We start from the raw sequence: 21,500 nt of genomic DNA, 5'->3' as shown, positions 1-21,500 counted from the left end.
AGGCTGAATTCTGTGAGTTTGTAAAAACAGTGGGATTTGGAGCCTGGAGCTTTAAAAGTCAGCTGACTTGGCATTGGGTGAGCTGGGAGTGTGACAGCTGGGTCACTTAAAAAGACAGCAGCCTGCACACAGAGGCAACATAAAAAAAGGCAGTTGACACAAAGTTGGGGTAAACAGAGGTCAGATCTGTTCATTGTGATTTCAGAGAGTGTTGGGGGAATTCTCCAAAAATGAGGGAGCTAGCAGGCACATTTTTCTCCACCACCTCCCAGCATAAACACAGAGCCATCTGTGGGAGGTGAGGCTGCACAGACACTTGTAGTCTTGACCCAGAGTTCAGGGCAAATTTTGTTAAAGCTGCACATGCATCCCACCCAGCTGACAGGTGCACAGCTCCACAGCCTACCCTGCCCAGCTGCAGTGCAGTGCCCAGCCCTGCACCACGAGCCACCATCATGGGCCATACTCAGTCACACTCAGCCATCATTGAGTGCTGTGACCAGCCTCATTTCCCTACCAGCCTGGTGAAAGCCCCCAGCTGTCACAGTGTTCCGGGGGATCTGGCATACGAGAAGTGGTCCAATGCAAATATTGCTAACACCTCCACCACACTCGCAAGTGTCCATCACAGCTAGCATGCCTAGGTCCCACTAATGTCACAGAGAGCAAGCATAGCCCACAACAAGAGAAGAGTGAGGGAAGACAACTACATTGAAAAGAAAACTGACTCAAACTCAACAGTAAGGCATAAGCAAAACACATAGGATGTTTTCCTGAAGTGCCTGTTCCTTGTAAACAGGGGACACTGTACTGCAGGGCACTCCAGGATCGATTCTTCATAAAGTAACTTTCAAAAGCAGAAAACATAGCTAACTTTCTTAACATGGAGAAACAGACAAAATGACAGAGAAAATTATCACAAAGAGATCTAAGTGAAACAGAAATAAGTAACATACCTGATAGATAAATTAAAGCAATAACCATAAGGATAATCACTGGACTTGAGAAAAGACTGAAGGACATTACTGATCAAGACGGGTCATGATCTCATAGTCTATGGGTTCAAACCCCGCATTGGGCTTTGTGCTGACAGCTCAGAGCCTGAAGCCTGCTTCAGATTCTGTCTCTGTCTCTGTCTCTGTCTCTGTCTCTCTCTGCCCCTCCCCCGCTCATGCTCTGTCTCTTTCTCTCAAAAATAAATAAAAATTAAAAAACTTTTTTAGAAATAAAAAATAAATTTGCAAAATATAGTGATAAAAAGTCTTAAAAGCACCAAGACAAAAGAAGTCAATAACTTACAAGGGAAAGCCCATAAGGTTAGCAGATTTTTTAATAGAAACATTGCAAGCCAAAAGGAAATGATGATTATTCAAAGTGCTGAATGGGAAAAATCTGCAGCCAAGAATATACTATCTAGCAAGGCTATCATTAAGAATAGAAGGAAAGATAAAGAGTTTCCCAGACAAACAAAAACTTAAGGAGTTAATGACCTACTAAACCAGCCCTGGGAGATATATTAAAAGGGACTCTTTGTGTGGAAAGAAGAGATCAAAAATGACAGTCAGTATAAAGGTAGGAAACACAAAAGCAGTAAAATGAATATTGCACACTAATGCAAATGATTATACAAAATCAACTTTTTTGAATATCATACATAGTATATTAATAAGGCCATAACTTTTTAAAGTTTTTACTTTAATTCCAGTTAGTTAACATACAGTGTTATATTAGTTTCAAGTGTACAACATAGTGATTCAACAATTCCAAACATCACCCAGTGATGATGTACTTATCATGACAAGTGCACTCCTTAATCCCCATCACCTATTTAACCATCCTTCACCCAACCTCCCCTCTGGTAACCATTAGTTTGTTCTCTATAGTTAAGAGTTTGTTTCTTGGTTTGCCTCTCTCTCTCTTCTTTTCCCTTTGTTCCTTTGTTTTGTTTTTTAATTTCCACACATGAGTGAAATCATATGGTATTTTTCTTTCTCTGACTAATTTATTTCAATTTTTTTTCTTTTTTTTTTCTTTTTTTTTTTCTTTTTTTTTCAACGTTTTTTATTTATCTTTGGGACAGAGAGAGACAGAGCATGAACGGGGGAGGGGCAGAGAGAGAGGGAGACACAGAATTGGAAACAGGCTCCAGGCTCTGAGCCATCAGCCCAAAGCCCGACGCGGGGCTCGAACTCACGGACCGCGAGATCTGACCTGGCTGAAGTCTGGCGCTTAACCGACTGCGCCACCCAGGCGCCCCATCTGACTAATTTATTTCACCTAGCATAAAACTCTCTAGCTCCATCTATGTCTTTGCAAATAGCAAGATTTCATCCTTTTTATGGCAGAGTAATATTCCATTGTATATGTATACATGTTTTCTCTATCCATTCATCAGACAATGGACACTTGGGCTGCTTCCATATCTTGGCTATTGTTGATAATACTGCAATAAACATACGGGTGCATGTAATCCCTTTGAATTCTGTTTTTGTATCCTTGGGTAAATATCTAATTGTGAGTTGCTGGATCATAAGGTAGTTCTATTTTTAACTCTTGAGGAAACTCCATGCTGTGAAATAAGCCAGACACCAAGGGACAAATATTGTTTGATTCACTTACAGTGAGGTGACTAGAGTCATCAAATTCATTTAGAGATGGAAGGTAGAATAGGAGTTGCCAGAGACTGGGTTGGGGTGGCTGGTAAATGGGGAGTTAGTATTTAATGAGTAGAATTTCAGTTCGGGAATTTGAAAAGAGTTGTGGAGATGGATGATGATGATGATCCATAACAATGTGAAAGTAACTTAATGCCACTGAATTGTACTCTCAAAAATGGTTAAGATGGTAAATTTTATGTTATACATTTTACCACAATAAAAAAGAAAAATGTATTTTTAAAAAGACCACTGAACTAAAATCATCACTTGAAAAATAATTATCTTTAACAGACACCAAATTATTCCATTAAATTGCCACAAGAATTTTGAAAGAGTTACCTTCCATTTTCCATGTATCTCTTTGCCATCTAGCCCCTGTCTGAGTGGGCCTGGGCCACATCTTGCTTCAGGGCAGAGCCTCCTCAGTGAGCCTGGGGAGGACAAGGGGGAACTGGTAGTCAACCCTTAAGCAATTTTGCTAACATTTCTTCCAAAGGTGTGATGAGAAGTAAAAGCAAGTGTTTGTAAGAAGTTGGCAAAATGAAATGACTTGTGGAGTTGACCCTAGCAGTAGAGAGCAATAATTCACCGTTCTTTGGATACCAACACCTTGGATTTTCAAGTTCTTCAGATATAGGACAATTGTGGAGAGTAGAGGGAGGACAGAGCCATGGTCACAGAAGTTCTAAGCTGGGAGAGTAGGTGGGGTCCATCACTACCTCCCTTCCACATCCTTCAATTTCCTTTTTCCACTAAGCAAGTTCGAGCTGGCCACTATTCCTCAGGGTCCTACCTGGGGAGAGCGTGGTGCGGCCGCTGTCATGATGCCCGTTTTCACAGATTGCTATGGTGCTGCCCAGAAGGTTTAACGCCTGCCAACTTGGAAGGATTTCCGGCACGCTGGGTCCAGAATAGTCCTCTCACTTAGTGTTTAGTGGTGCCTAAAGCGAAACAACTCCTTGTGGGGTGTTTTCCAGATGCATTTTTACCCGGAACCTCACCCTGGAAGAGAGCTTTCCTTGGGTCTCTGGTGGGACTGCCATTCCTCCTGGCTTTTCTCTTGACGCTGGCGCTGTACTTCTTTCAGAAGCAACGTAGGTCCCAAGGTACGGGGCAGGCTGGGGGCCTCCCGCCAGGCTCAGGCTTTGCTGGGAGGAAAGTGGAGGAGGAGGCCCGCGGAGAGGGCACCAAAGAGGTGCGGTCTTGCGAAAACGCGGGGCTGGGGTGGGCCTTGGAAACAGCAGGCGAGTGTGTACCGTTACGTGCACTCCCCTTCTTTCCTCTTTTCAGAAAAGTTGAAGGAGCAGGCTGAGAAGGACAAAGGTAAGCAGGGAAAGAGGCGCGCTCTTTGCCCGCACCCTTAACTAGCTGAAGGTGGTGGGGAGAGGGGGAATTTGCTGGTTCAGGAAGGCGAGTACTTCAGACCCGGGGCGCTTGGAAGTGAGAAACGCGGTGGCGGAGGTTTGCTTTGCCACTTCCCCTGCCACGGAGCCCGCTCCTCCCTCGCGTGTAGCCCATCCTGGTTCCTCAGAACGCACTGGGGCCGAGTCTGTGCTCTTTAGAGAAGTGAAGCCTCAGTGTACATCAATTGAGATGTTCCTCTTTTCTTCGTTTTTTCTCTAGGGAGACTCACAGAAGAGCTGGGTAAGTTCTGGGTACCACGCCCACAGTGAGGCTACCGACTAGTGGGGTAACCCGATGCGTGCGGGGTGGAAGATGTTCAGTAGTTTAGGCTCCCTGTGGAGAGTGATGGACCGCAACAATCTAATTCTAAACCCATCCTTCTGCTCCGCCCACCTCTCCACCCCCAAATAACTCGCGTGCAGCAGTGAAGTATGTTTGACTTCAGACCCGCCCCCAGACAAACCCTGCCAGCCCCTCTCCTGCAAATTATAGGATTCGGTTACAATTCCACCATTAAACGTTCATCTTCCTAGGATATCTTTCTCTTTTTAATGCAAATGACACTGAGAAGGGAGGCACGTTTAATTTGCAGGGAAGTGTGAGTAATTTATCAGATTCACTTTTCTCCCCAAGGAACTCAGCACCATGGGCTGTGTGCCTGAACAGAGGAGGGTAGAGTGAATCCAAAGGAATGGAGAGATGGAGGAGAAGGCCACAATAGGTGTGGGGATTGGGTGGGTGGGTGGGGGGAAGACCTCAGGAACCACCTTGCATGCTGCAATAAAACTCCAGGCAAAATTATGAGGTCCCAGAATCTTGTGTTGTAGTCCACCTAGTCCTGTGGAAGGGCAACTATTGTAAGTAATTAACACGCTGGTCTAAATTAGTGTATAGTGTTGCCTTTCCTAGGAGGATTTACTTTTTAATTTTTTAATTTTACATTTATTTATTTTTGAGAGACAGAGAGCACGAGCAAGGGAGGGGCAGAGAGAGAAGGAGACACAGAATCTGAAGCAGGCTCCAGGCTCTGAGCAAGAGTTCAGCACAGAGCCCGATGTGGGGCTTGAACCCATGAACTGGGTGATAATGAGTTGAGCTGAAGTGAGATGCTCAACTGACTGAGCTACCCAGGCGCCCCTAGGAGGATTTACTTTTTTTTAAAAGTTTTTAATTCCAGTTAGTTAACATACAGTGTTATATTCGTTTCAGGTGTACAATATAGTTATTCAACACATCCATGCATCACCCAATGCTCATACAGACAAGTGCACTCCTTAATCCCCATCACCTATTTAACCCACCCCCGCCGACCTCCCCTCTGTTTGTTCCAGTCTATTTCTTGATTTGTCTTTATCTCTTTCTCTCTTATATTTACCTTTTGCTTGTTTGTTTTATTTCTTAAATTCCACATATGAGTGAAATAACACAGTATTTCTCTTTCTCCGTCTTATTTTGCTTGGCATCATACTCTGCAGCTTCATCTATGTCTTGCAAATGGCAAGATTTCATTCTTTTTATGGCTAAATAATATTACATTACACACACACACACACACACACACACACACACACACACACACCACTTCTTCTTTATCCATTCATCAATTGATGGACATTTGGGCTGCTTCCATGGCTATAGTAAATAATGCTGCAATAATGAGCATTGTATTCTTTGTATTCATTGTATTCATTGTATTCTTCGGATAACTACCTAGCAGTGCAATTACTGGATCATAATTGGTCTATACTTTTAACTTTCTGATAAACTTCCATACTGTTTTCCAGAGTGACTGCACCAGTTTGCATTCCCATCAACAGTGCAAGAGGGTTCCCCTTTCTCCATATCCCTGCCAACACCTGTTGTTTCCTAAGTTGTTGATTTTAGCCATTCTGATAGGTGTGATAGCTCATTGTGGTTTTGATTTGTATTTCCCTGATGATGAGTGATATTGAGAATATTTTCATGTGTCTGTTGGCCATGTCTTGGTCTTCTTTGGAAAAGAATGTCTATTCATGTTTATTTGGTTTGGGGTTGTTGAGTTTTATAAGTTCTTTATAGATTTTGGATACTAATTTGCAAGAAAGTGTGAATAATTTATCAGATTCACAAAACAATCAGTTTTGTTGATTGTTTCCTTCATTGTGAAGATGTTTTTTATTTTGCTGAAGTCCCAATAGTTTATTTTTGCTTTTGTTTTCCTTGCCTTGGGAGATGTATCTACAAAGAAATTGCCGTGGCCAATGTCAAAAATGTTACTACCTGTGTTCTCCTAGGAATTTAATAGTTTCCTGTCTCACATTTAAGTGTTTCAATCATTTTGAATTTACTTTTGTGTATCGTGTAAGAAAGTGGTCCATTTCATTCTTTTGCATGTTGCTGTCTGGTTTTCCCAACACCATTTGTTGAAGACAATGTCTTTTTCCATTGGATATTCTTTCCTGCTTTGTTGAAGATTAACTGACCATATAGTTGTAGGTTCATTTATGAGTTTTCTGTTCTGTTCTATTGATCTATGTGTGTCTATTTTTGTGCCAATACCATACTGTTTTGATTACTACAGCTTCGTAATATAAGGTGAAGTCCAGAATTGTGATTCACCTAGCTTTGCTTTTCCTTTTCAAGATATCTTTGGCTATTCTTCATGGTTTCACACAAAATTTAGTATTGTTTGTACTAGATCTGTGAAAAATGCTGTTGATATTTTGACATGGATTGCATCAAATGTGTAGATTGCTTTGGGTAGTGTAGACATTTTAACAATATTTGTTCTTCCAATCCATGAGTATGAAATGTCTATCCATTTCTTTGTGTCATCTTAAATTTCTTTCATCAGTGTTTTATAGTTTTCAGAATACAGTTCTTTTATCTCTTTGGGTAAGTTTATTTCTAATTATCTTATTAAAAATTTTTTAATGTTTATTTATTTTTGAGAGAGAGAGAGAGAGAGAGAGAGAGAGAGAGACAGAGCATGAGCAGAGGAGGGGCAGAGAGAGAGAGACACACAGAATCGGAAGCAGGCTCCAGGCTCTGGGCTGTCAGCACAGGGCCTGATGTGGGGCTCGAACCCACAAACTGTGAGGTCATGACCTGAGCCGAAGTCGGACACTTAACTGACTGAGCCACCCAGATGCCCCTCTGAGTATCTTATTGATGTTGGCATAATTATAAATGGAACTGATTCCTTAATTTATTTCTGGTGCTTCATTCTTGGTGTATAGAAACGCAACAGGTTTCTATGTGTTGATTTGTTACACTGTGACTTTACTGAATTCTTTTATCAGTTCTAGCAGTTTTTTAGTGGAGTCTTTTGGGTTTTCTATATAGAGTACCATGTCATCTGCAAATAGTAAAGTCTTACTACTTCCTTACCAGTTTGGATTCCCTTTATTTCTTTTTGTTGTCTGATTACTGAGGCTAGGACTTCCAGGATTATGTTAAATAACAGTGCTGAGAGTGGACATCCCTGTCTTGTTCCTGACCGTAGAAGAAAAGTTCTCAATTTTCCCCATTAAGGATGATATTAGCTGTGGATTTTTCATAGATGGCCTTTATTATGTGGAAGCATGTTATCTCTAAACCTATTTTGTTGAGGGTTTTTGTCATGCGTGGATGTTGTACTTTGTCAAATGCTTTTTATGAATCTATTGAAAGGCTGATATGGTTCTTATCTTTTTTCTTATTGATGTGATGTATCACATTGATTGCTTTGTGAATATGGCACCCTTGCAGCCCAGGAATAAATCTCACTTGATCATGGTGAATGATTTTTTAAAAGTACTATTGGATTTGGTTTGCTAGGATTTTGTTGAGGATTTTTGCATCTATGTTCATCAGAGATATTGGCCTGTAGTTCTCCGTCTGTCTCTGTCTCTCTCTCTTTTTTTCCTTGGTGTCTTTATCTGGTTTTGGCATCAAGGTAATACTGCCCTCATGGAATGAATTTGGAAGTTTTCTTTTATATTTTTTGGAACAGTTTGAAAAGAATAGGTATTAACTTTTCTTTTTTTTTTTTTTTACTTTTTTAAAAATATAATTTATTGTCAAGTTAGCTAACATACGGAATATACAGTGTGCTCTTGGCTTCAGAAATAGATTCCCATGATTCATCACCTACATACAACACCCAGTGCTCATCCCAACAAGGGCCTTTCTCAATGCCTATCACCCATTTTACCCTCCACCCTAATCTCTTCCATCAACCCTCAGTTTATTCTCTATATTTAAGGGTCTCTTATGGTTTGGCCCTGTCTCAGTTTGTGGCTATTTTTTTCCTTCCCTTCCCCCCATGGTTTTCTGTTAAGTTTCTCAAATTCCACATATGAGTGAAAACATATGGTATCTGTCTTTCTCTGACTGACTTATTTCACTTAGCATAATACCCTCCAGTTCCATCCATGTTGTTGCAAAAGGTAAGATTTCATTATTTTTTATTGCCAAGTAGTACTCCATTGTATGTATGTATATGCCACATCTTCATTATCCATTCATCAGTTGATAGACATTTGGGCTCTTTCCATAATTTGACTGTTGTTGATAGCACATGATCAGGTGAGATTCATTACTAGGCTGCAGGGCTGGTTCAATATCTGCAAATCAATCAATGTGATACATCACATTAATAGAAGGATATGAACCATATGATCTTATCAATAGATGCAGAAAAAGCATTTGACAAAATACAGTATCCTTTCTTAATGAAAACCTTCAAGAAAGTTGTGATAGAAGGAACATACCTTAACATCATAAAAGCCATATATGAAAGGCCCACAGCTAATACCATCCTCAATGGGGAAAAACTGAGAGCTTTCCCCCTAAGATCAGGAACATGACAAGGATGTCCACTGTCATAACTTTTGTTTAACATAGTGTTGGAAGTCTTAGACTAAGCAATCAGGCAACAAAATGAAATAAAAAGCATCCAAATTGGCAAAGAAGAAGACAAACTTTCACTCTTCACAGGTTACATGATACTCTACCTTTCAGGAAAACCTAAAAGACTGTACCCAAAAACTGCTAGAACTGATACATGAATTCAACAAAGTCTCAAGATGTAAAATCAGTGTACAGAAATCAGTTGCATTTCTGTACACCAACAATGGAGTGACAGAAACAGATATCAAGGGGGGGGCACCTGGGTGGCCCAGTCAGTTAAGCGTTTGACTTCAGCTCAGGTCATGATCTTATGGTTTGTGGGCTCTATCCCCACATCAGGCATGTGCTGATGACTCAGAGTCTGGAGCCTGATTCAGATTCTGTGTCTCCCTCTCTCTCTGTCCCTCCCCTGCTTGCTCTCTGTCTCTCTCTTTCTCAAAAATAAATAAACATTAAAAAAAGAAAGAGATATCAAGGAACCAATTCCATTTACAAATGCATCAAGAACCATAAAATACCTAGGAATAAACCTAGCCAAAGATGTAAAAGATCTGTATCCTGGAAACTATAGAAAACTTATGAAAGAAATTGAAGAAGACACAAAGAAAAGGAAAAGCATTCCATGCTCATGAACAGGAAAAACAAATATTGTTAAAATGTCCATACTACCCAATGCAATCTACACGTTCAGTGCAATCCCAATCAAAATAGCACCAGCATTCTTCTCAGAGCTAGAACAAGCAATCCTAAAATTTGTATGGAACCACAAAAGACCCTGAATAGCCAAAGTAATGTGGAAAAAGAAAACCAAAGCTGGAAGCATCACAATTCCGGATTTTAGCCTGTACTACAAAGCTGTAATCATCAAGACAGTATGGTATTGGCACAAAAAGAGACACATAGACCAATGGAATGGAATAGAGAACCCAGAATTGGACACACAAAAGTATGGCCAAATCAACCCTTCTTTATATGTTTGGTAGAATTCTCCTGTGAAGCCATCTGGTTCTGGACTTCTATTTGTTGGGACTTTTTTTTGATTACTGATTCAATTTCTTTGCTGGTTATTAGTCTGTTCAAATTTTCTATTTCCTTCAGTTTCAGTTTTGGTAGTTTATATATTTCTAGAAATTTATCCATTTCTTCTACGTTGTCCAATTTGTTGTTTGTCCAATTTTTCATTATATTCTCTTATGACTGTATTTCTGTGGTGTTGGTTGTTCTTTCTCTTCTCTCAATTGTGATTTTATTTATTTGAGTCCTTTCTCTTTTTTTCTTGATAAGTCTGGATAAAGAGCTATAAATTTTATGGATTTTTTTTCAAAGAACCAGCTTCTGGTTTTATTAATCTGTTCTATGGTTTTTGTAGTTTCTATATCACCTAATTATTTTCTAATCTTTATTATTTCTTTCCTTCTTTTGGTTTTAGGTTTTGTTTGTTGTTCTTTCTCTAACCTCTTTGGTGCAGGGTTAGGCTGTTTGAGCTTTTTCTTGCTTCATGAGGTAGGTCTGTATTGCTCTCAACTTCCCTCTTAGAACCAGTTTTGCAGTATCCAAGAAGTTTTGGCCCATTGTGGTTTCATTTTCATCTGTTTCCATGTACTTTTTAAATTTCTTCTTTGATTTCTGGTTGACCAGAAATTCATTGTTTAGTATCATGATGTTTAACCTCCATGTATTTGTAGTCTTTCCATATTTTTTTCTTGTGGTTGTTTCCTAGTTTCATAGCATTATGGTCATAAAAGTTGCACGGTATGATTTCAATCTTGAATTTGTTGAGGGTTGTGTTGTGGGCTAATATGTGATCTATTCTGGAGAATATCCTGTGCGGACTTGAAAAGAATGTGTATTACAAAAATAAACTCAAAATGGATGAAAGACCTAAATGTAAGACAGGAAGCCATCAAAATCCTTGAGGAGAAAGCAGGCAAAAACCTCTTTGATCTTGGCCGCAGCAACTTCTTACTCAGCACGTCTATGGAGGCAAGGGAAACAAAAGCAAAAATGAACTACTGGGAACTCAGCAAAATAAAAAGCTTCTGCACAGCAAAGCATAAATAGCAAAATAGAAATAAAAGGAAAAGTTGCAAACTCATTGTATGAAGCCAGCATTAACTTGATTGCAAAACCAAAGACCCCACTAAAAAGGAGAACTACAGACCAAATTCCCTAATGAACATGGATGCTGAGATGTCAGCACAGAGCCCAACATGGGGCTTGAACCCATGAACCATGAGATCATGACCTGAGCTGAAGTCAGATGCTTAACCGACTGAGCCACCTAGATGCCCCTAGATGGGTCTTCCTTTTTAACCATTCTGTCATCTTATGTCTTTTTGTTTTTGTGTTTGTTTAGGTTCAGTTAGTAAACACACGTTGTAATATTAGTTTCAGCTGAAGAATATAGTGATTCAACAGATTCAACACTTCCATACAACACCTGGTGATCATCAAATTAAGTACATTCCCTATTCCCCATCACCTATTTAACCCCTCCTCTATCCATTTCCCCTTGGTAGCCATCAGTTTATTCTCTATAATTGAGATCTGTTTCTTGGTTTGCCTTTATCTCTCTTATTTTTTTCCCTTTCCTTCTTTGTTTTGTTTCTTAAATTCCACACAGGAGTGAAATCATATGGTATACCCTCCACCTCCATCCATGTCATTGCAAATGATTTCACTCTTTTTATGCCTGAGTAATATTCCATTTTATATATACCACATCTTCAAAGATTCATTTTTAGTATTTCTTGCAGAACTTGTTTAGTGGTCATAAGTCCTTTAGTTTTTGTGTGTCTGGGAGATTCTTTTTTTTTTTTTTTATTTTTTTTTTTATTTTTTTTTTATATATGAAATTTATTGTCAAATTGGTTTCCATACAACACCCAGTGCTCATCCCAAAAGGTGCCCTCCTCAATACCCATCACCCACCCTCTCCTCCCTCCCACCCCCCATCAACCCTCAGTTTGCTCTCAGTTCTCAACAGTCTCTTATGCTTTGGCTCTCTCCCACTCTAACCTCTTTTTTTTTTTCCTTCCCCTCCCCCATGGGTTCCTGTTGAGTTTCTCAGGATCCACATAAGAGTGAAACCATATGGTATCTGTCTTTCTCTGTATGGCTTATTTCACTTAGCATCACACTCTCCAGTTCCATCCACGTTGCTACAAAAGGCCATATTTCATTTTTTCTTTATCTCTCCTTCTATTCAAGAAATTCAACTGTGTCTTCTGAATTTGGAAGTAGTGACTTTATGAAGAAGGGGTCCTGGAGTGTCCTGCAGTACATTGTCCCCTCTTCACCACACCTGGCAGTTCATGAGAGTATCCAATATGTGTTGTTTATGTCCTGCTGTTGTGTCTTGAGTCACTTTTCCTTTCAGTGTAGTTGTCTTCTCTAATTAGCTGCCTGTTGTGGGCTGTGCTTGCTCTCTGTGATGTTAGTAGGACCCAGGCAGTTCAACTCTAAGGGGGCATGACTGCTGGGGAACTTGGGAGCTGGGTGACAATGCTAGCAAAGTTTGTGCTGGATCACTAATCCTATGCCAGATGCCCTGAAACACTCCAGGGGCTGGTGGCTATGTTATGGGGTTTCTAGGGGCAAAAGCCTGGGCAAGAGAGTGAGGATGGCTGGGCATGGCTGGTACTTGTGCTCAACAGTGGTTGGGGATGCATGACTGGAGGTGACATGGCTTAACAAAATTTTCCCTGAGCCCAGGATCAAAGCTAGTAAGTTGGTTGGTGTGTGCTAGTTCCCAGGAGAACTTGTGGACATGGCATACTGCCAATGGGTTTTATAGAAAGTGTCTGTGCAGCCCTGTCTCCCATAGGTGGCTCTGTGTTTATGCTGGGGTTTGGGGAAGGAAAATGGCATCTTCCAGCTCTCTCATTTTTGAAGTCCCCTAACATCCTCTGAAACCAGTATGAACAGCTCTGTCTCCTGCTTGTCTCCAGTGTTGTGTAAACTGTGATTTTTATGTTGCCTCTCTGTGTGGGCTGCTGTCTCCTTAATGGCAGTGACCCAACTATCACTCACCCTTGGACTTGCCCAGAACTGAGTCAGCTGACTTTTAAAACTCCAGACTCCAAGTCCCACTGGTTTTACAGACTCAAGGAATTCAGTCCCTCTGGTTTTTAAAACCAAATATTATGGTTTTAAAATATTTTAATTTAAAATAAAATATTTTAAAAATTAAAAAGAAATAAAATATTTAAAATATGGTTCACTCTTCCACATGTGAACACCCTGGTGTGAGGGCCCATTTCTCTGCTCTTTCCATGTGTGCAGCTCCTTCTCTCCTACAGACAGCCTCCCTTACCTTTCTGACCTTCCTAACCTTTCAGATGCAGCTTCATCTCTGTGTTTAGTTGTGGAGTTTGTTCTGCTAGTCTTCAGATTGCTGTCCGGTTGATTAACTTGGATGTAGATGATGTCTAGTTGAAAATATGGGATGGGATGAACTCAGGGTCCTCCACCTCTGCCATCTTCCCAAGCTTCTTGCTAGAATGATTTACTTTTAAAATGAGACATAAGGTGGAGAAGTCAAAGGAATGCATTTCTAGTGGTAAAATATCAAGGTCTTAATATCTGGCCAAGGGAAATAATTGAGTGTGATGTCTTCCCAGTCTTTTAAATAGTGTACCTAGTAAGTGACCCTGAGACTTACACAGGCTGTGTTCAATGCCTGGACTTATGAAGGACCTCCTCCCTAGGAAAAGTTTCTGACTTCAGGGCAAAAGAGCAGTAGTCTCTCAAACCAGACATGAGCCCTGGAAAGAAGCCCCTTAGTATCAGGACCTGTTTTTCTTTTCCAGCCTTGTGCAGATTTTTGCCTTAGAGCAAAGAATAGGATGAAGCATAAGAATCCCGTAGATTGGTGGTACAGAGACAAAGATGAGATGTGGTGAGCAGTGGTTTAAGACTAAGAAACCTCTTCCCAGTGGCCTAACTACCTTGGGAAGGTAGTTCCCCTTACCCAAAGACTGATGTTTTCTCTGTGTGTTTTGCTTACAGGGAAGCTTCAGACAGAGCTTGGTAAGTGACCCCTTTTGGGATTATTTCTTCTTGTCTATCTTTTAGCATCTGATTTTCCATGTATGTTCTTTTCATATCCCAACCAACTATGATGCCCAGTATGGAATGCTGATAGCAATGTGGGTGGCGGGAGAAAATGCTGATAGCAATGTGGGTGTCAGGAGAAAGGGGAGAAGGGCAGGGGTGGGTGCAAAATGCAGTGTGTGAGCAGGGAAGCAGCACTGACCTGATGTTCTGATTCCATTTTTCCATGACTGCTTCAGACTGGAGAAGGGCTGAAGGCCAGGCTGGTGAGTGAAATCTGTCTCCCTCCCACTGTCCACTTTACATCTCAACATCCCAGTCACTCACTCTGACTAACCACCCACACTTCATTCTGGTTTATTCCACAGGCACATGGCATGCATTAATGTATGTCACTTAATAGAAGTCATATTCTAGTTTTGCTCTCATATTTACTTTCATATCGTCCTGAGGTGTAAGCATATTGTAAGCCATTGGTGAAAATTATGGTTGCACATCAGAATTATCTAGATCCTGGTACCGACCCTCAAAGACTGTGACTTGTGGGTCTAGAATGGGCATGTTGACCTATATGTAAATATTTTCCCCTATACCTTCTTCCATTCCCTACATAAAGCAGTCTAATGTGTAGCTTTATTTTGTATGTATTCTTGCAAAAGGTGAATTTCTTCTTTGTGCACAAGCATTTTAGTTTCTGTAAATGACATTTACAGTCTTGTGCTGTTCCTTGCTTTTTTCACTCATCACTGTTTTAATACCCGTCCCTGCCACCACATCTGGTCTGTGTCTCCTTGCTGTGGAGTACTCCATTTTAGCCGGCCACCTTCTTGGAACAGACATCCAGCCTGCCTCTAACTCCATACCACCACACACATTGCTGACTGAATAGCTTCAAATGTGTTGCCTTCTGGCTTTATGTGGATATTTCTCTGGGATGTGTACCCAGGAAGGGAATTGCTGGTCCATGGGGGAGGGGATATGTCACTAAGTGGGATAGAAGGATCCCCCAAAGGCAGTATCATCATACTGCCATTGGCAGTACATGGAGGTTCCACATGCTACATCCCATATGAGCCAGCTTTCTAAGTTAGCTTGTCAATGGAGATGAATGATTGCTCATTGTTCTTTCAGTCTGTCCTCTTCTGGACACTAAGAAGTTTGGGCATCTCTTCATCTGCTAGATGACTTTTGGGGCTTCGTTTTTGAATATTGCCAGTTCATGTCCTTTGGCTATTTTTAGTATGAGGTTACTATCTTTCTTTTATTGATTCAAGGAGACATGCATACATACATACACATATCACCAACAAAGTTTCAAAAACTCAAGTCATAAGATAAAAATTTGATGAATTAGATTTTATCAAAATTAATGATTTCTTTTCAGTAGGAAACTATGGACATAGCTGATAGCAGGTGACAGATTAAAGAAGGAATTTACAATGTTTAATACCAGTGAGGGATTAATATTCTTATGCAGATATATCTTCATCAAAATTTTATCTTATGTCAGGTGTTTTTGAAATTCTACTGAAGAAAAACTTCCTCACACTTAGGTCACAAAGATACTCTCTTCCACTTTCTTCTGTTCACTTTATATGTGTTATGTGTATGTCTTTAATCCATCTGAAGGTTGCCATCTACTACATCATCTGTGATTTCCCCATTGATGTGGGTATTGCTCTTAGTTAATAATTGGTTCCCATGTGTAGATAGGACTATATTTTGACCACCTATTACTTCATTGTTCTTACTGCTGTGGCTTTTGTACCCAAAAGTACAAGTTATTCTCCTTTTCTAGGAGTGAACAGACATTTTTAAAAGTGAACGGACATTTTTAGGTCCATTTTAAATTTTAGGATAAATTTACAAAATCCTTTTAAAAAATCCAAAAGTGCCTAAGTGGCCCAGTCAAACATCTGACTTTGGCTCAGGTCATGATGTCCCACATCATGGGAGTTTGAGCCCCACATGAGGCTCTGCACTGACAGTGTCGAGCCTTCTTGGGATTCTCTCTCTCCCTCTCTCTCTGCTCCTCCCCCATTAGCTTGCTCTCTCAAAATAAATAGACTTAAAAAAATAAAGTTTTACTAGTTATTCTGATGTAAAAACAGGTTTGAAAGGCCCTGCTATAAATTTATGAATCTCTGAAAACTTCTATTACTTTTGCTATTTTGTGATTTGTTGATTTCTCTTTTGTAAAGCAAAATAAGATAAAACAAAACAGAAATCAACTCAGAATGGTTCATATTAAGAAAGGATGCAAGACATAATGTCTAAAGGACATGTTAGGACAGGAGCCATGTTCAACCAGGCCCCCTTGGACTGAGCCTGCTGGTCAGATTGAAACTTCATGTGCAACTTTCAGGGCATCTCAGCCACCTGTATTGGTTCTCTTTGCCTACATCCTTTGTTCTCCTGCCTTTCTCAGCACAAGGCTAGACTGCATACAGATTTGGTATAACCCAGCAATGACACCACCCACCTACCCAATTCTAAATTCCCAGAGAAATGCCATGGTGAACCCAGACCAGCCTGGACTCTACCTGTCACAGTAGGAAGGAGATCATTGGGTTTGTGCCATTCCTCATGCATCTTGAGTCTCCCTCAATGTTCTAGAGTTACTGGCTCAGATCTCTAAACCTGTTTTCCTTTCTTCTTGGTTTCAGAATGGAGAGCAGCCCAACAGTATGCAGGTAACTGAAGTCAAGGGACTGTAACTTGTGATTGGGTTGGCTGGATTTTAAACACAAGGGAGGTGGAGAGATCTGAGATTAGAGGAAGGGTCTGTCCAAGAGCCAAGTATGAAGCCTGCATGCACACACACACATACAGCATAATCCTACCTTTGCACATATATGACATGACACATATGCCTGCATGTGCACATCTGATTATACTCACACATGCACATTTTTGTGCATGCACATTATACTCACACACGCGCATATCTTCTTTAAAAGCACATCATTTTCTGTGTTTTACCAGATTTGTTTTCATCTGGCAGGAAGGCTGCTAGGGCCTGTTTGTAGGAACCTCTTATCTGAAAGAAGAGATCCTTAAGGTTCTCATCTATTAAATGGGCGTGCTTTGAGGGGTGAGGTGTTGAAGTGCAGGGCACTGGACCAGATGATCTCAGAGGTCCCTTTCCATTTTAAAATCCTAACATTGCTATAAAACTGAGGCTCAGAGTTCACATGATGATCTCAAGGTCACACAGAGTGGTGGCATCCAGGAATTGGACCAGCCAGGAGCCTCTTCACCTTGACCAGGAGTTGGGAGAAGTGAGCCTGCCTCCATCTCCACGAATCTATCTTGCTTTCTATCTCTGCTCTCCGTGGCACCTAGTATGGCATTCAGGAAACTTCAGGAAAGAAATATGATTCCTCCTGCGGCTTTCAGGTGCTCAGGAGTGACTTGCAAGCTGCTTCAGTAAACAGGGATGGTTTTAGGGTGGGAATGACCACCAGGAGCACTACGGTTTACTTGTCAGGGAAGGGGACAGGCAGGGCCCAGAACCGTCCTCCACAACCCTTAAACCCGTGCCTCTGCACAGTGCATGTAACCCTTGATCCGGCCTCGGCGCACCGCAGCCTGGAGGTCTCCGAGGATGGCAAGAGCGTGTCCTCTTGCGCAGCAGTGTCCGGCTCTGTGGCGGGGGACCAGCAGCGGTTCTCTGAGCAGACGTGCGTGCTGAGCTGTGAGCGCTTCTCAGCTGGCCGACACTACTGGGAAGTGTATGTGGGACGGCGCAGCCGCTGGTTCCTGGGTGTGTGTCTGGCTGCAGTTCCCCGCTTGGGGCCAGTGCGCCTAAGCCCGGCCAGCGGTTACTGGGTGATGGGGCTGTGGAACCACTGTGAGTACTTCGTCCTGGACCCACACCGCATCCCGCTCACCCTGCGCGTGCCGCCCCGGCGTGTGGGCATCTTCCTGGACTGGGAGGCAGGAAAACTGTCCTTCTTCAACGTGTCCGACGGCACCCACATCTTCACCTTTACCGACACCTTCTCAGGCACGCTCTGTGCGTATTTCAGGCCCAGAGCTCACGACGGTGGTGAACACCCGGATCCCCTAACCATCTGTCCATTGCCTATTAGGGGGACACAAGACCTGGAAGAGGATGACCGTGACACCTGGTTACAGCCCTATGAGCCCACAGATCCCACCCTGGGCCTATAGTGAGGCACTCTTTTGCCTGCGGGTCTGGGTCTTTGGCGGCTTCCTGGATACTTTTTGCTCTCCCGCTTCTACGGAGGAAGCATCACAAAAATGTCAGCAAAGGCTAAAGAGCACAGCAGAAAGGGAACAAAAAGAGGAACCTTTGCTTATATGTGTGTGTATACACATATATACATATAAATACACACACACACACACACACACACACACGATTTTCTTTAAGAAAAATAGGGAATTCCAAAGCTTGTTTGTGTGGATGGTAAGAAAAAGCAAATGAATAACAATAAATTCATGCTGTCATTAGCCATAGTATGCACTGTGGAAGACCAGAAAGAAACTGGAATGGAGGAAAGATGGAGGTAAATCTTACTGGACTGGATAAGAAGTATCGGTTAGCTTGTATATTTCTTATACTTTTTGTATATGTTTTCTAGTTCTAAAATGTCTAGAAGCAATGACACTTCATAAGCAATGAGTTCACTTAGGGCTTAGATCCAGTGTTAAATGGCACTTCTCACTGAAATGAACTTGGAGAAATGGCTGATTCCAGGGTTGGAGCAGAGAAAGTACAGGTGAATCTGGAACATTGTGTATTCAAATGTGCTCAGAAACTGATGGGGACGTAGGAACTAGGATGAAGAGGCTCCACTAGCCAGTTATGAGACAGCTTGAACATTATAATGAATAATGACAAGAATTGATCAACAAGGAATTGAGCAAATAAGAAAATTCCCTAAGTGTGCCGAGAGGTTTCTCAGTCAGAAAATAAATAAAAAAATGCAGAAAAAGGAAAGAAGAAAATGAAAGGTAACTCTATGAACTCACTTTTTTTTTTATATGTACAGATATGTGGAGCACACACACATGTGATAGGTATAGGTAGATAGGTATGTAGGTAGGTAGATAGATGTGTGTCTGCATGCATATGGTTCCTAGCTCTGTCAGTTTTGACAGCTTAGAAACAATAACACACCTAGCACCCAGAATTTAGCTTTTAGTACTGTTTTCCACAAAAGGAATGAAGGTTCCTTTGAGAAATGGTGGACTCCAGGGCTGAGGCGGGGAAAACACAAAATAGGTGTGATATTATGATTAATAAGTATATATTTGCTCTTCCACCTATACTCTCACACAGAGCTCTTGAAACCCTTAGAATTTCCTAAATGGTAAGAGCTATTAGGGTGGCTTTTGGTATTCATAACAAGCACCTTTCAACCATACCTTATTTATGTTAATGATATGTCTTTTGGAAAGCCCCCTAAGGATGGGGCTGGTTATCAGAGGAACCAAGTATGTGATTAAAAGGTTAAAACTTAGACCCATCTCCCAACCTCCACTTCCAAACTCAGTGAAGACAGGCTGGAGATTAAGTGCAATCACCAGTATTGCCAATGACTTAATCAACAGAATATATGTAATGAAACCTACATAAAACTCAAAAGGACCAGGTTCATAGAGCTTCCAGGTTGGTGAACTCTTGAAGAGGGGGAGAGAGTGGTGCACCCAGAAAGCATGGAAGCCTCACACTTTACCCCATTCCTTGTTTTTTGCATCTTTCCATTTGGCTGTTCCTGGGTTATAATAAACCAGCAATCTAGTAAATAAACTGTTTTCCTGAGTTCTGTGAGGTGCTCTAGCAAATTACTAAACCTCTGAAGGTTGTGGGAACCTCCAATTTATAGCTGTTAGAAGCACAGGTAACAACCTGGACTTGCAAGGGTGTGTGAAATGAAGGGCAGTCTTATAGGACTGAGTCCTTAACTTTTGGAATATGACACTATCTCTAGGTAAATAGTGTCAGAATTAACAGCTTGGTGTTAAAAAAATATACCAGAATGTGTCTAAAAGATCTTGCCTGGGTGGCTCAGGCAGTTGAACATCTGACTTTGGCTTAGGTCATGATCTTGTGGTTCTTGAGTTCGAGCCCCAAGTCAAGCTCTGTGCTGACAGCTCAGAGCCTGGAGCCTGCTAAGGATTCTCTGTCTCCTTCTCTCTCTCTCTGTCCTTCCCCTGCTCACTCCCTGTCTCTCTCTCAAAAATAAATAGACATTAAAAATATAAATAAATAAATAAATAAATAAATAAATGATCTACTAGAAAGTAAGGAAGTACTCAAAGAATGAAGAGGATTTATTGTCAAATTGGGTGTTGTATGGAAACCAATTTGACAATAAATTTCATATTAAAAAAATAAAGTTTACTGAGAAAGAAAAAAAATCAGCTCAGAATGATCTGCATGCCAAAGGGGCATATTTTGGGGTGGCATATTTGGCTACCCTTCAGCCCAAAAAACAAAATTTTGAACAACACTGAAGGGGATTATAATATGCCACCCCAATATCTGCCACTTTGGAATGAAAATTATTTTGAGCTGAAGGCAATTGAGAATTAACAGATGTAGAAAGAATCTCTCACAGAGCTTCTGTTAAAAAAAAAAAAGAATGAAGGGGAGATGTCAATTTGACATAAAAGTCAGCTTAAAGGAACTCTACTAGCCAAATTTGATCACAGTAATTAATGGAACTTACAAATAAGTAAAAATAGGAATCCAAGCATATGTATATCTACACTGATATACATAAATAAATGAATACCCAAATAGGGGAGAAGAGAAAATTCAACTCTACAACAGAAGTTTCAAAGTATTTCCAACAAAATAACAATTACTTATTAATTTAGAAGCACAATACACTTACCGATTTTACAGAGGAGGAGACTGGCAGACATCACAATAACAGAGTGACAAGAGTTAACATCACCAGATATGACATAAATTTATACCATGTGTTTCCTGATGCAAAACAGTGAAGAGAAAACAACAGCATCACTTTTGAGGTATTCCTGCCCCCAAAATTCATAAATCATGAAGAAATAGACAAGCTGGCTGATACTCCTAAAAACTGTCAAGGTCATTAAAAACAAGGCAAGACTAAAGAATTATTTCAGATTGAAGGAAACTAAAGACAGAGGACGACTAATGCAATAGAGTAATATATAGAGAGAATGATAAATGAATGCAGTGGTATCATATAAGTGCTAAATAGCTGGCTTTCTGGGAAGAAAAAACTGTAGCAGTTGTTAATTTCCATGGTGTAAATACTACTATGGCTGATGTCAAGCCATTGATGCGACATCAGTGATGGATTTGGGAAGAAATGCCCACAACTGGCTCTCAAGCCACCAGCTCCAGCATACCACTGATTTTATGTGATTCTACATAGAGCATTTGGTCATCTATGTGACTGTTTCTCTAAAAAATCAAATAAGTTCATTTTTGAGTTTATGAAAATGCTTGGCTACCTGTTATTATAAAATTATAGCCTTGTTCAGAAGAAA

The 21,500-nt window shown here is 40.9% G+C and overlaps 1 protein-coding gene across 4 annotated transcripts in view; it reads left to right on the top strand.

Annotated features, from left to right (window-relative positions):
• Positions 1 to 19,782, top strand: part of BTNL9 (butyrophilin like 9) — a 30,079-nt gene extending 10,297 nt beyond the window's left edge. For 2 of the 4 annotated variants that reach the window (XM_040454360.1, XM_040454357.1), the window contains 7 exons: positions 3,635 to 3,763; positions 3,948 to 3,980; positions 4,281 to 4,301; positions 13,944 to 13,964; positions 14,228 to 14,254; positions 16,655 to 16,681; positions 17,542 to 19,782. In XM_040454360.1, the coding sequence (XP_040310294.1) occupies positions 3,635 to 3,763; positions 3,948 to 3,980; positions 4,281 to 4,301; positions 13,944 to 13,964; positions 14,228 to 14,254; positions 16,655 to 16,681; positions 17,542 to 18,164 (881 nt within the window). In that variant the 3' untranslated portion in view covers positions 18,165 to 19,782. The remainder of the gene's footprint in view (positions 1 to 3,634; positions 3,764 to 3,947; positions 3,981 to 4,280; positions 4,302 to 13,943; positions 13,965 to 14,227; positions 14,255 to 16,654; positions 16,682 to 17,541) is intronic. The other 2 variants (XM_040454358.1, XM_040454359.1) reach the window with 2 other exon arrangements.
• Positions 19,783 to 21,500: the final 1,718 nt, after the last annotated feature.

The sequence above is a fragment of the Herpailurus yagouaroundi genome, unplaced genomic scaffold, assembly GCF_014898765.1.
Source record: "Herpailurus yagouaroundi ecotype Mexico unplaced genomic scaffold, PumYag 212, whole genome shotgun sequence".
NCBI classification, from domain to species: Eukaryota; Metazoa; Chordata; class Mammalia; order Carnivora; family Felidae; genus Herpailurus; species Herpailurus yagouaroundi.
This window is presented reverse-complemented; position numbering and strand designations above follow the sequence as displayed.